The following is a 15,466-nucleotide window of genomic DNA, read 5'->3' on the forward strand; positions in this document are numbered from 1 at the left end:
GCAGTTCGACTTCCCGCTGCTGCATTTCCAGTCCAGCCACCCTCTAACACGTCTGGGAAAGGAGCAGAAGATGGCCCAAGTAGCTGGGTTCCTTCCACCTATGTGTGATCCCCAAATGAAGTTCCTGGACCCTTGTTCCGGCCGGCCCAACCTCAGCTGTTTCAAGTATCTAAAACATAATTTTGCAATTCATGTTTTACGCTTCTGTCTTCCTTGTCCCCTTGGCTGATCTTATTCTTGGTGCCTAGAATAGAGCCATATTGTCTCTAGCCCATACAAGGGCGTTAACTCCCAACAACTCTCCCCATCTACAGAATGTGGACTGCCAGATTAATGTAACTGGCTCTTTTCTTTGCTTCCTCACTTCAAGCAGTGTAGAGTCATGTTTACAAAATATACTATAGAAGGGGTGTCAGCCCATCAGGGTCTCCCATGTGAGTGACAGGGGAAAACCTCTTGTGCCATCTCTGTTGCTTTTGCAGGTCATTGGCAAGGAACTGAGTTAGAAGTGGAGCAACCAGGCATTAAATTGGCGCCTGCATGGGATGCCAGTGTTGTAGGCTGTGACTTAATCCGCTGCACTACAACACCGGCCCCATGAATTTCTGTGGAATCTTACTCTTGCTTCACTTCAACCTAACTCTATAACTGCATTTACCCAGGCTCTATCTAGAGTGAGGTTTCTTTTTTTTTTTTTTTCTTACCAATTCAGATTTTTTTAAAATATTTTTTTTTAATTTGAAAGTCAGATTTACAGAGAGGAGGAGAGACAGAGAGAAAGATCTTCCATCCGCTGATTCACTCCCCAAGCGTCCACAATGGCCAGAGCTGAGCCTATCCAAGCCAGGAGCCCAGAGCCTCTTCTGGATCTCCCACGTTGGTGCAGGGTCCTAAGGCTTGTGGCCGTCCTCGACTACTTTCCCAGGTCACAAGCAGGGAGTTGGATGGGAAGTGGGGCCACCAGCATTAGAACCAGCACCGATAAGGAATCCCATTGCATGCAAGGCAAGGACTTTAGGCACTAGGCTACTGCAATGGACCCTACCAATTCAGATTTTGTCCTATATTTACTGATACCTAAAAAATACCTCTTCATTACTGTTTCCTGTATACCCACCTCTGGTATATAGGAAATCTCTTTTGAGTTCTCTTAATGCATTCTCTGTGATGATAAACCTTTTTAAAAGGAATTAATTTATTCATTTGAATATCACAGTTAAAGAGAGAAGGGAGAGAAAGAAAGATCTTGTATCTACTGGTTCACTCTCCAGTTGACCATACAGACCACAACTAAGTCAGGAACTAGGAATGTCTCTGGGTCTCCCATGTGAGTGACAAGAGTGCAAGCACTTGGACCATATTTTGTTGCTTTTCCCAAGCCAGCAGCAAGGTGTTAGATCAGAAGAGGAACAGCTAGGACACAACCGGGTGGCTGGGTGGGATGCTGGCATCATAGACCACTGTAAGCTGACAGTGCCAGCCCTGAATTTATCCTTTTGTGCCTGGATTCAGCCACTTTTTAAAATAAAGATTTATGTATGTATTTATTTATTATTTATTATGGGAAGTCAGATATACAGAGAGAAGGAAAGACAGAAAGGAAGCTCTTCCGTCTGTTGATTCACTCCCCAAGTGAACACAAAAGCCGGGACTGAGCCAATCCAGGATCCAGGAGCTTCTTTTGGGTCTCCCACGCGGGTGCAGGGTCACAAAGCATTGGGCCATCCTCAAATGCTTTCCCAGGCCACAAGCAGGGATCTGGACGGGAAGTGGGGCTGCTGGGATTAGAACCGGCGCCCATATGGGATCCTGGCACATTCAAAACAAGGACTTTAACTGCTACGCTATCGCACTGAGCCCTTGGTTTGTTTGACTATTTATTTGAGAGGTAGAAAAAGAGATAATACAGTGCTTTCATGCTCTAGTTTACTCTCCAGGTTCCATAGCTTGAGCCAGGCCAAAAGTGCAAATCAGGAACTCAGTCCAGGACCCAGCTACCTGAGCCATCATCTGCTGTCCCAGATTCCACATTAGCAGGAAGCTGGCATTGATAGCAGAACCAGGTCTTGGACTCAGATACTCCAGTATGGGATGTGCCTTAACCGACTTCTTGACTGCTAGGCCAAACGCCTGCCCCTGAGCAACTTTCTTTAGCTCTCCATGCCTAATTTCTTATCTATAAAATATAAATAAAACACTAGTTTTAATGATTTATGGTTTACATTTTATTTGCCAATACATATAATTTCCCTTTTTGTAAATGGGAAAGAGATGAATTTCATTTGTCCATTCAGCTCATAAAATACCTAATAGTTTAATATATGTATGATACCCTTTCTAAGTTAACTTTAAAGTTGATTAAAAAACTTAGCAGTTATATTTAGCCATTCTTACGTGTACAAGTTCAGTGCATCCAGTGCTTACTTTATTCCCATTGTCCCATAGTAGTCATCATCATTCCTCCCAGGGCTTTCTTCATCTTGTCAACTACACAGGCCTTGTCAGTTATTTCTCTTCTGTTTTGTGTTTCATCTATATGTTTCTGTTTTTCGTTATTACTCAGGGTAATCATTCTTGAAGATGAACTTGAGAAGCTTGTTTGTACTAAAGAAACACAAGAAGTAGTGTCAGAGGCTTATCAAGTCCTAGAAGAAAAATTCAAGCTGATTGAACCTCATGTGCAAGCAAGCAACAATTGCTGGGAAGAGGCCACTGCCCAGGTGGACAGACTGCTACGAAGAAATACGGAAAATAAAGGTATCTATGAGACATTATGTAGGCACGTGCTTATCAGACATGCTTATTCCACTCAGTGGGTACAATTCTTGTCCACGTGATAGTTTACTGAAAGAACGCAAGTTTTTATTTACTAACTGGCAATATCAAGTCTTTGCTCTCATTTTGCAAAAAGAAAAAAAAAGATTTATAGGTTCAGTGACTTATATCTTCTGTTTAAAAAACTGAAATGAAACTCCCACTGATAGGGTGGTAAAATAATGAGTTTGATGGTCAGGGGTGAAATACTGTGTATTATTTTAAGATAAGGTACTTTAGCCACAAAAATAGTATCCAGATGATTTGATCAGTGGTGCTGCATCTTCGTTATGGGTTGGACATGTACTGTCACTTAATGTTACTGTATTAAGCCACTTCATGATTTAGACATTCTAATATAGACATTCTTAAGATTTACACCATATTGCTTTAATTTGACTCAGATTGTGTGCTGTTCTGTTACATGTTAATTTTTAAATTTGTGCTGTAAGTTTATGCACTTATTTATGCAGTTGGATCATTGAGATTAACCAGAAATGCATAGAATTTATATTGCTGCCAAGATAATTAATGCTTCATTGTATCATTGGTTTTGCTTTAGCTAGCTTTGTAATACATTGTTTATTGTATAACACAAGCTGAGTATTCTTTAGTTAATGAAAGTATTAACTTTTTTCCAAAAAAATGAATGTGCTAATTACTGATACATTTACCAATGGGTTTCCTTGATATCTCAGATATGAATCATGAATAAATTTCTTCTCTAAAGAATAAATCTACCCAAGAATTTTTATATATGCAAATACTCATAAATACTAAACCTACATATATATGAAGTCTAGAGTCTTAAGTATTTTACTTATAAATAGAAGCATTCTGCAAATCTTGAATGTTAGGAAATACTTGTTTGACCTACCTTTAACACATTCTGGGATTAAATCCTCCTCTCTTGCTTTATTGATAGCCATTATTAAAAACTGTCTTCACATATGTGGTAGGTAATTAAGATAAGTGGATTCTTAGTTATGTTCTTATAAACCTGGATTATATTCTTGGATAATGATGTGAATTAAGACATAATTTACAGTGGCTATGACTGTAAACCTTTAAATATGATTTTGTTTAGGGGTTGGGAGTTTGGAATATCCACATCTAAAACAGAATACCTGTGTTCAAGTCCTGGTCCTGTTCTGATCCAGCTTCCCGCTTAGGTGTTCTTTGGAAGGCAGCAGTGCTAGCTCAAGTACTTGGGTCCCTGTCATCCATGTGGGGGACCAAAACTCTGTTCTGAGTACCTGGCCACAGCCTGACCTAATTCTAATTCCATTTTTGTAAAATTTAGTGCTTCTCTATTGGTTTTTACTTTTTATTGCTGAATAGTAATTTATTATATAAGTGCATGTAACAGTTTATTCACCAGCTGAAGAGCAAATGGACTACTTCTAGTATTAAGTAACAAAACTACAGTAATTATTTGTGATTTTATTGTGAACACTATTTTTTTTTTTCAGTTTCTTGAGAGTCGATAGCTAGGAATAATACCACTGAGTTATTTGGTTTATGTACTAGTAGTGGTCAATATTTTGATAAAGAAAACATGTATATAACATCCAAGTGTTCACAAAATATCTGTCATGAAAGTTGTTAAGGAAAGGATGAAGAGAAAAAAAAGGCACAAAAACTAAATATCCTACCAATCAGAATTTGCCCACATAAAAGTTAATATCAGTACAATCGCTAAGTTATTAGTTGGCTGTGTTAATTTTGTGATTTCTAATAATATGTTATTAGTACATAGAATAATTCCAAGTGTTTTTGAAACAGAAATCATTAGGAATAGTGGAGTCTTATGCTTACAACTTTCAAACAGTTCAGAGTAACAATGTCACCAAAAGGATTATATACACACAGTTGTATGCACAAGGCAAACATGGTAAAATTTAAGTAAGTACGAAATATGGATGAAGGGTCTTAGGAACTTCGCAGTTTTCCTGTAAGGCTGAAATGACTCCTAAATAAATCATTAAATTTTATGTTTGCATTTTATTTCTTTATTTCTTTCTTTATTTATTTATTTTTTGAAAGGCGCAATTCCAGAGGGAGAGAGAGAGACTCTTGCATCCACTGGTTCTCTCCATAAATGTCTACTACAGCCAGAGCTGAGCAGGCTGAAGCCAGGAGCCTGGAACTCCATCTGGTTCTTTCATGTGGGTGCAGGGGCCTAAGTACTTGGGGTATCTTCCTTTACTTCCCTAGGCGGATTAGCAGGAAGCTGGGATCAGAAGTAGACAGGCTTGAACTGGTGTTCATATGGGATGCTGCCATCACAGGCAGTGTGTTAGCTGATACACAACAACTCTGACCCCTATGTAATTTATTTTTTTTAAGATAATAAAAAGGAAATAGCTTGCCACAAGATGAATTAGTCTCTAATGCCTTGTGCTCAGGGAAAGGAACCAGTTTCAAACCACTGCACACTATATTATTCCATGCATATAAGCTCAAAATTACAAAGAAGCAGAAAATAGATCAGTGTTTGGCAAGAATTGTCAATGGAAGGAGAAATGAGTTCCAATATGCAGTATAATAAATATGTGGACTATGAGGCTGTTCTCTTTGTTGATTTTGGTGGCTTCCTGATTCTATGAATTGGTCTAAACTCTGAATTATATACCAAAGAGTGAATTTTTAAATGAATAAGGTTTAATTATTTTTGCCTACTTATCTTAATTTTAGCTTGATTTTGATATCGCTTTAATGGTTGTCAGTTGGTTATTTTCTAATTCTATTTCTCCTTTCACACTTATTAGTTGGCAGTCTAATGTAAGGTAATACATTCCCTTTCCCATTTATTTACTTATTTATTATATCAATGTGGACTCAGCCTCTGTTTTATTCAGTGAATCATAATTCATTACTATTGTTATTTATTTTGCTCAAATCGTCCTTCAAGCTAGCTTGTATCACCATCATTCTTTGAACACTTCCTTACTTTCTCATGTTTCCCATACCCCAGGTTTGACATCAGCCGTGTCTCTAAGAAACCTTATTTTCATGGAGGATGATATTTAGAAACCAAGGCCAGGGAGGTGGTCATTTGACCTAAAGTGGTTAATGTGCCCAAATCACCTGTGTTTGAATGCCTGGGTCGAGTTTCCTGCTAATTCAAATCTTGGGAGGCAGTACTTGTATCCCTGCCACCCACATGGGAGTCCCAGGTTGAGCTCTCAGCTCCCAGGTTTGGCCTGACACAGCCCTGGCTGTTTTGAGCATCTCACTGCCATTTTCTTGTGTGTGTGTGTGTGATCTGTCTTTCAAACAAAATGAAATAATAACTAAATAAAAATTTTAAAGGAACCAAAATGAAGGGGCTAGGTATGCTCTTTGCCACTGGAAGCCCTTTCAAAGTAAAGATGAAACTCCAAGATATGTGTGTGTATAAAATCACATATGTTTTATCTCTTATACATTTATATATTGTACTTATCTGTTCAGATGTGTTATAAATGTTGGGCTCATACCCAGAACCTCTACTTCAGTTCCAGCACCTCCATTTATTATCTCCTTCCCCATTTCTGCATTTCTATCTCTTTCTTGATTATGAGAAACTTGGTCCCTATTTCCTTCAGAATATTTACTGATTTGCACATTCTCCTTTTGTGTAACTAATTGTTTGATGCTATAATTTGCCTCCTAAGCCACATGACTACCCTCTTAGTCTGTGGGAAGCTCTTCCTTTCTTGGCCCCAGCTTGCTTTGACCACATCAACCCATACAAGCCAAGAGTGTTTCTTTAATCAACATCTTACCGTCCATAGCTGGCTAGGATCTCCTCTTCTTTCCCCATTCCCACTCCTAGCATCCAGATGACTCATTCAAGCTGCTTTTTGCATATTTGTACCATATTAGTACCCCACAAATGTGATTTTTCTGAAAACACCTAGTTTGCTATCACTGTGGAAATCATTGAAAGTAGGTTATTACTTGGGCATTACTCAAGAATTGCCATAGGGAAAAACTCCCCAGGCAATGATTTCCCATTATTCTAAAGATCACAGTGCTGCGACAGGTATTGCAGTATAGATGATTAAGCTGCCACTTGAGATGCAACCCATATCAGGGTGCTGGTTTGAATCACAGCTTCTCTATTTCCAATCCAGCTTTCTGCTAATGTGCCTGGGAAAGCGATGGAAGATGGCTCAAGTCTTTGGACACCTGCACCCATGTGGGAAACCAGATGTAGTTCCTGGCTCAGCACAGGCTCTTTACACCATTTGGAAAATTAACCAGTAGATGAAAGATTTCTGTCTCACTCTCCATTTCTCCCTTCATATTGCTGTGCCTTTTAAATAGATAAATCTTTTTTTTAAAAACTGCATTTTAAAATCCTTAATATTTATTACATTTAGGGCCCTGTTATTCAAAATGATGTCCAAACTAACATACAAGCATAACTTGGGAGTTTGTTACAAATGCTTCAATATTAACCTTCATTTTAACAAGACTTGTTGATCTGTATACACATGAAGGTGTAAGAAATTCCAAGACAGAGATCTGTGATTCTTTTCTTTTTCTAGAAAAACAAAGTATTTCCTTCTTATAGACCATAAGACTGTTATGCCTACTCAGAACTATAGTTGTAGTATGAAGGTATAGTAATACTATACCTAAAGCAGTGCTCTGTAATTATTTTTTTGTTGTTGTTGTTTTTCAAAAAAAATGGCATGGATTTGGCCCTTAGGCAGATCCCTGGTTTTTAGTAGGTAGAACTAAGGAATAAGGAGATCACTTTATGCACTTATGTACTATTCCTGGCTGTTACCATGAACATACAACTTAAAATAGGATTTAAAAGGGAAAAAAATATAGGCATATTTTGGATAATGTCTGTTAATGTTAAAGAAATTTAAATAAAGGGCTCTTATTTTGTTGAGGTATTTGATAGTGAGTTTGTTTTTCAGCCTCAAACCTTTCCCAGAAAGAGACTTAAGTACAATATAAGGAAATACAAATAGTTAAATATGTTTGTGTGATATAAATGAGAAAAAGGATGGTATTACAGTCTTTCTTGCTGAAGTTGCAATTTAATGGAATGCTAATTTTTTCCAAAATGCAAACCTCATAAGCTAAAGTAATAGTTCACCCAAATCCTTTTAATACTGCATTCACCCAGGACTAGAAGTTGATTGTTGAGCTTGTCACAGATGCTTGGTAGATTTTTATTAAAAGAATTGCATGCTGGATTTAATTCTCCAGGCATTATTTTAAGTATTAGGAAGTTTTATGAAACAATTTAATATTGTTGATAGCTTTAAATTAGTCATCATGGATGTATTTACATCATAGAAATTGAAAACCTACAAATGCTACAAATCAGTGTATTGTTTGATAACTGGCTTGTTAGCAGACTATTTAACATACTGGCTTATTGTTCCTATTAGTAGCAACTTGAATTTGGATTTTCTTTTTGTTAAAGATACCCAAATATATTGTGAGTGTTGATATGATGAAACTTAAGATTTTCCAAATGTATCCTTTTTTAAAGTTTTTATTTACTTGAAAGGCAGAGACACAAAGAGTCCATCTACTAATTCACTACCAGAGCAAAGAACTGAGCCGCGCTAGACCAAAGTCAGGAATCTGGAACTTAGTGCAGGTCTCTTATGTGGGTGATGGGCAGCATCCTGCTGCCCTCCCAGGATGCACATTAGCAGGAAGCTAGTATCAGAGGCACAGCTGGGACTCAGAACCAGGCAAGCTGGTGTGGTTTGAGCTTCACAGATGCATGTCAGCTGCTGTGCCAAACATCTGTCTTTTTCCCTCTTTCAAAAAAGGAAAAAAAAATGTTAATAACATTTAGGGGGCAGTGTTGTAGTGCAGCTGATTAAACCACCACTTGCAACACCAGCATCTCCTATCAGAAAACTGGTTCAAGTCCCGCTTCCGATTTAGTTACCTGTTAAAGTGCCTCAAAAGCTGCAGATGATTGCCCCAAAATTTGAGTTTCCTGTTGTCCAAGTAGGAGACGTGGATGGTGTTGCCAGCTCTTGGCCTCAGTCCTGGCGTTATGGCAGCTCTAAGATTTCCTCTCTGTCTCTCTGATTCTCCCTGTCCATGTGCCTATATGCTACTCTACTGTGAATAAATTGGTGTTTTTATTTAAAAAGCAGAGTAACAAAGAGAGAGGGAGATCTTTCATGTGCTCATGCCCAAAATACAGCATCTGTGGCTGGGCCGGGCAGAAGCCAGGAACCAGCAACTCCATTTGGGTGTTCCTGGCAGGAACTCCCAAGTACTTGAGTCATCCACTGCTACCTCTCAGGCATGTTAGTGGGAAACTGAATCCTAAGTTTTCATTCAGAATCCATTTTAAGCACTCTGATATGGGATGTGGTTGTCCGAGGCCATGGTGGCTTAACACACTGAGCCACAACACCTACCCCTCCTTAAGTACTTCTTAAGTACCTAATGTGATCCAGATATTATGGTGAAGCGAAGACAGGGGAAGTCCAGGTCCTCTCCTCCAAGAAGTTAACTTAAATTGTAAATTTACTAACGTGACTATTGTTAGCTTTAATACCTGTATTTTTTATATAAGTGAAAAAATATAGTTAGAACTAATTGAACCAAAAAATTAACAAAGTGTTAGTACCAAAAATGATTTTTGTATTAGATGTTTATTTATTTGTATGTGGCTTGTTTCTTATTTTTCTTCTCTCCCTCCTTCCTTAAGGCAAGCCTGAAGTCACATGTGAAAACCCACATTGCACTGTGGTACCTTTGACGCAGCCCACTCTCCACATTGCTGACAAAGATCCAATCCCTGAGGAACAGGTGAGGGTGAAAATTACCTTTTGTCCATAAGGAAGAATTTCACATACAAAGGTTATCTACCTTTCTTTTAAATAGCATGGATAATTGTCTAAGAATTTGTTCAGTCCCTGTTTCCAATCAGCCTCAAAATTATAACATAATGTATTGAATTTATCTCAGATAATTTATTTTTAGTTCCATCAATTTGAACCTATTGAATCCACTAACAGGTTTCCTTATTATTTATATTGAATTGTCCGTTTCCTAAAAGCTTTTTAAAATTATCAAAATTAGCGAGAGTTAGTATAATGGCATAAGTACCTTTTGGGTTGCTAGAAAAAACTTTATGCTTTTTTGTTTCGTTTTATCTTTTAACATTGATTTGAAAGGCAGAATGACACAGAGAGTGTCTCTCGCTCTGTTTCTCTCTGTCTCTGTCTGATGGTCTGCCTTCCAAATAAACTAACTAGCAAATAAGTCTTTACATTAAAAAAAAAAAAAAAGAGCTACCCTTGGAACTGTTGCCTTTGGGAACTTGATTTACCACCAGCTTTGCCAGAATGAATACCTTCAAGTGCCTGCTTCTGTTAGCATTAAACTTTGCAAGCAGAATTGATATAAGTACGTCTCACTACAGCATCCCAGATCAGGTGCAGAACATCAGCTACAGCAGAGGCTGGGTGATACACTGCTCTCCTGCCTTCTGTGTTAGACATGGAGAACCATAAGATAGTGTTTCCTAATCCTAGAAAGAGTAGTCAGACTTCCTGGGAAGTTAGAAAGAATCCCAAATGTCTGTCATAAGATTTAACAGCCAACCCTGCTAATTTTGAAATAGCAAGTAACCGTAATAATCCTAACAAGTCTTTTGGATGGTGTTAGAGTGGAACAATCATTAATTTTGTTGAAGTTTGTTATCCACAATCTTTTTGAGTATCAACTATTTTTCTCCAAAATTTCTGTTTACCTATAAGTATATTTGCTTCCCTGCCCCCTAACAGTGCCTTAATGGCCTGAGCCAATCACAGGGACTTCATTTGGTAATCCCTTAAGGCGTGTAAGTACAAGTAAGTGACTGTACCGGAACACTCTCAAAAAGCTCTCTCATTCATTTTCAGGAATTAGAAGCTTATGTAGATGATGTTGATATGGACAGTGACTTCAGAAAGGATGATTTCTATTACTTGTCTCAAGAAGACAAAGAGAGACAGAAGCGTGAGCACGAAGAATCCAAGAGGGTGCTCCAAGAATTGAAGTCTGTGCTAGGATTTAAAGCTTCGGAGGCAGAAAGACAGAGATGGAAACAGCTTCTGTTTAGCGATCATGGTAAGCACTGACCTGAGGAAAAGGCTGTTTGGGTGTAGGAGATGTTTTTCTCTTGTATCATAAATCTTTATTTTAGCTAGAGAATTCTTATGGCTTTAATTTTAAGGATCTACCTGTAGTGTAATTTTTTTTTCTTATAGGCACAAAGTCAACTTGATCAATTAAACAGTAGTTAAAATTCTCATTAGGAAAAAGCAACCATACTTTTTTCATCAGTTATTTAATTTTCCCTAAATTTGTTTTGAGATGAACAATGAGTTACATAATTTGAGGAATTTTAAAGTAAAATGTTATTTTTAAATTTAATGAATTTGAGATGTTAAACTCGTATATTAAAATACTGAAAATACCTCATTGAAGCACAAAATTAATAGCTCTGTGTTCATTGTTGTAAAAATAAGTATATAAAGACCTAGGACGTTTAACGACATTATTAGAATTGCTGGAGTCATTCAAGCAGTTTGCACATTAAAGAGGGAAGCTGCTTCTGTGGATACTATCTCCATGCTCTGGTCAGTTGGATGGCTTGTGCATCAAATATTAGCCTGAAAACTTCTTGATGCTGCTTGCCCTTCTTCCGTCACTTTTCATGAGCGGCAGGAGAGGTTTGATAATTGACAACTTTAAGTTAGCCACATTTCTGATTAAATTAATTCCTGTGGGTTTCTGGGAAGGTGGAATACATTCTTTTCCATTGTTGCTAAAGGTATCTAGCTTGCCTGTACTTCCAGAAAGCAACAGAAGGTCCTCTCCTATTTTCCCCTTCCCTCCCCTCTACCACTCACTCTCTCACCCTTCCTCCACTCTGCAGGCCTACATTTCTTGGTTTTATCTTTCTTTGTACCCTTTGATCCCCTTTATAGCTTAAGCCCTCACTAAATTATGCTGAACATTCTATTGGTCTCTTAACTAATTTCCATTTTCAGTACTTCTTTCTTCTAAGCTGTCTTTCAAGCTCTTTTCCAGATTTCTTTCAAGTGATACATTGATAAAGCCTTTCTGCAACTTAAACTCTATAATGGCTTCCCATTTCTTGTTGTGTTAAGTCTGAACTTCTTTTCTGAGTTTCACCTCTTCTCATTGGAAGAATCCATGATATTCATTTATACGTACATTTCCTACTGTCCATGTAGATAATCTTCTTCAGCTTACTTTAACTAATAGACTGCCATTCCACAAGCATACTATGTGTATCATGAAACGAAGAAAAGAAATGCTGATCTCTTTACTATGAAGACAGAGGTCTTCCCTCCCTGTTTCTCCTTTGTGCCTCTTTCTCTAACTGCCCCACTCTGCTCCCTCGCCTGCCAGCTTAGACTTTCACCCTAGAGGACACTGTAGTGACATCAAAGGAAATTTGTAGCAGAGCATATAGTGGAGAAGAGAGATGATTAAGAACCTCTCAGACACAGCAATAAAGACAGGCAGTACTGACAATCTATTCATTTATTGAGCTAACATAAATCATAGATGAATTGTATGACATTTTACACACTATTGCTTTTCAGTAAGGACCTTTTTAGCCTCCATAACATTCATTCAGAAGTTATTTAACAAGGACTCTTTGCATGCCTTTTGTAGGCCAGGCACTGTTTACCGCTATATCCCTAGTGCATAGATCAAGAGAAACAGATAACTACTCCTTACACTTTAATACATTTGACAAATGATCCTACATTAAACAAATTTTATCTCCCCCATTTAATCAGCAATAATCATGAACATCAAACAACTTCTAACAAGATGTTGCATCAAAAAAAAAAACTAGTAGATTTTGTAACTTAAAAATGTTCTTAAAGACTGGAAGTAGTGTTGTACATAAGCTTATGTATTTTTATTCTTTACTACTTTCTTCATAGAACTTTAAGATCATCCTGTTGACATTAAGGGCTAAGATAAATGAATAAGAGAAATGTGTCTCTTTTTCAGGAATGTGCTTTTGTACAGTTTATATTTTAAAAAGGCAATATGCAATGGTAGTTTGTGAAAGTAAGTTACAAGCTGCTGATACCATAATATGCTTTTCCCGTGAATAATCTCAGTACATCTTCCAGGGTTGTTCTCATCTCTGCCTACAGGGGTAAAGTCGGAATGGAATTAGGGAAATTCTGCACTGGAACCTGCTGTGGCCATTTTGTTCTGTTGTTGCTGCTTCTCTAGCGGAGTTACTGCAGCTTAGGGAGATTTCTTGGAACTGGACATGTTTTACAAAAATATTTTTAAAATACACGCCTGATCTTCAAGAAGCACTTTTTTTGTCTTCCGTCATAATATATTGTATTGTACTAACCCCTCATGCTGGGAGGAGAGACTGCCTAGCAAGCAACCCACTGCCTACTAACATCGAGAGGGGCTAACTAAAACTTCATTTTCCATGCAAGGACAACTTCAGCCGTATGATATACATTATGTTTATGTGTTACATTTTGTACAATACTTGATCTTGAATGTAGATTTTATTTCATTTTGTATTTTTCTGTGGCATTATAAATGTGTAGAAGTTTTGGCTTTATTTTCAGTAGGATCTTAGATGGCTGGCAAGTCAAACTTTTTTTCAAGCTGTTTTAACTTTTAAGTATGTGCATTATACATATATATGTTAAAGATATAATTATTGTCTGGTTTACTTTAGGCTTTTTATCTGATACATTATCAGCAAGAACAATGCTGCTTATGCTTGAATACAATGGTTCTCAAATTCCAGTGTATGTCAGAATCAGGTGGGAGCTTGGGAAACATAACTCCCCCATGCTCCCAGGGTTTCTAGATCAGTAGGAAATAGGGCCCAAGAATTTGCATTTCTAACAAATCTCTAGTGATGACTGGTATTATTATTTCAGGGGCCATACTTTGAGAACCACTGCTTTAATAGTTTGACTAAGATAACATGTGATATTTCAAAATTGTCATCAAATCCTCATTTCATTTCACTTTATAGGCCTTTTATCTCATGTAAAGATTCACTGGATTGGTAATTTTTCACTTATTTTCCTAGATAGTTTTATTTAACTTTTATATATTTATTCTTTTTAAGATATAAATTGCTAGGAGTTGAAATAACATCATTGCTGATTCCTTAGTTATTATTTTTCTTTCTTTCTGTTTTTTTTTCTTCTTTGAAGCTGTATTGAAATCCTTGTCTCCTGTAGACCCTGTGGAACCTATAAGTATTTCAGAATCCTCAATGAATTCAAACATGGGAAAAGTCAGTACAAACAATCCTGAGGAGGAAAATAATAAATCCTCTCCAGCAGACAATGAAATAAGTAGGACTGAGTATTTATGTGAAAACCCCACAGAGGGTAACAATAAAAACAATTCAGCAAGTGAACCCTGCCTGCAAGGAGCCAAAGAAGGATTGTACTACCAGTGTGACAGTGAAGATGAGTCGCAGCAGGCAGACGGAGGTGGCCTGGTCGCTGCTCCTGCAACTGCCAAGGAATGTTTGCTGCCCTCTATTAAGCAGAGACTGGCCCGGCTACAGCTGCCAGAAGATCTTACCTTCACTGCTGGCCTCGCAGCAGAAGTGGCTGCCAGATCTCTCTCCTTTACCAACATGCAGGAACAGACTTTCGGTGATGAGGAAGAACAACAAGTCGGAGAAGATGATGAAGATGAAATAGAAGCAAATTAAGAACCAAGATTCCCAGGAAGCAATTGTAGATTGTTCCTTACACAAAAGTATTTTAGCTTCACGACTGGGAAGGGAAAATGAGTGTAAGTTTACTGTATAAAGAGCTAAGATGAGAATTTACAGGAAGAACCTTGGTTCAGAGAACCAAATTGAAATTAATAGTTACCATTGGCAGATCTTTTAGGAAAATAAGAGAAAGGTAAGGGCTCTTTTGAATAAACTGCTATTTTATTTGTGACACAACTGACCAATCTTGGAAATCCTTGAAATACTTTTAATAAGAAATAAATTTGCCATTTCTTGCTAGAATTTACTGCCCATAAGATGACTGGGATAATTTCGTTGCAAGAAAATTGACCTTTGATAATATTCCTTTTTACTGTATTCTTGCAGTTAACAACTTCAGCCATTATGTTAATAACAAGTTGTTTGTATTTTGTTTCTACCAGTCTTAAAGATACAGGTTCTGAATAAAAAAAATAATTCATACAATTGATGATGTGTGCTGGGATTTGGAACAAAAAGTAGTTTCAAAGATACTGGGGGTTTGACTTTTGCTTCCTTGTTCTTCATTTGTATATTCAGAAGTTAATTTTAAGATACCCCAATGATCTTCTAAGATCATATTATTTTAAGGACTACCCTTTCAGTTTTTTTTATTTACCGTTTCTTCCTTCGCTGCTACAACTAGGCGATGATGCCAAAGTGCTCTACAGTCCCAGTTCGTCCCCCTTTTCTCATTCCCTGCTTAGCAGAAAGTTCTATCCATTTACTCACAGATAATTTGGTGCCATTAGTGCAGGCAGGTCACAGTGTGCTGTATTCTAGCCCTGGATACCTTAATGAGATTCCAGAAACATCTTTCAACTGACTGGAAAGTACTCCATTTACAATTCTACCTCTTAAAAAAGGGTTGCG

At 37.5% G+C, this 15,466-nt stretch overlaps 1 protein-coding gene across 2 annotated transcripts in view; it reads left to right on the top strand.

Annotated features, from left to right (window-relative positions):
- VEZT (vezatin, adherens junctions transmembrane protein) overlaps positions 1-15,169 on the top strand; it is a 52,068-nt gene extending 36,899 nt beyond the window's left edge. The window contains exons 9-12 of one of the 2 annotated variants that reach the window (XM_058673281.1): positions 2,564-2,757; positions 9,509-9,609; positions 10,707-10,914; positions 14,037-15,169. In XM_058673281.1, coding sequence (XP_058529264.1) covers positions 2,564-2,757; positions 9,509-9,609; positions 10,707-10,914; positions 14,037-14,548 — 1,015 coding nt within the window. In that variant the 3' untranslated portion in view covers positions 14,549-15,169. The remainder of the gene's footprint in view (positions 1-2,563; positions 2,758-9,508; positions 9,610-10,706; positions 10,915-14,036) is intronic. The other variant, XM_036492405.2, reaches the window with a different exon arrangement.
- Positions 15,170-15,466: the final 297 nt, after the last annotated feature.

Source organism: Ochotona princeps, chromosome 15, assembly GCF_030435755.1.
Source record: "Ochotona princeps isolate mOchPri1 chromosome 15, mOchPri1.hap1, whole genome shotgun sequence".
Taxonomy (NCBI): domain Eukaryota; kingdom Metazoa; phylum Chordata; class Mammalia; order Lagomorpha; family Ochotonidae; genus Ochotona; species Ochotona princeps.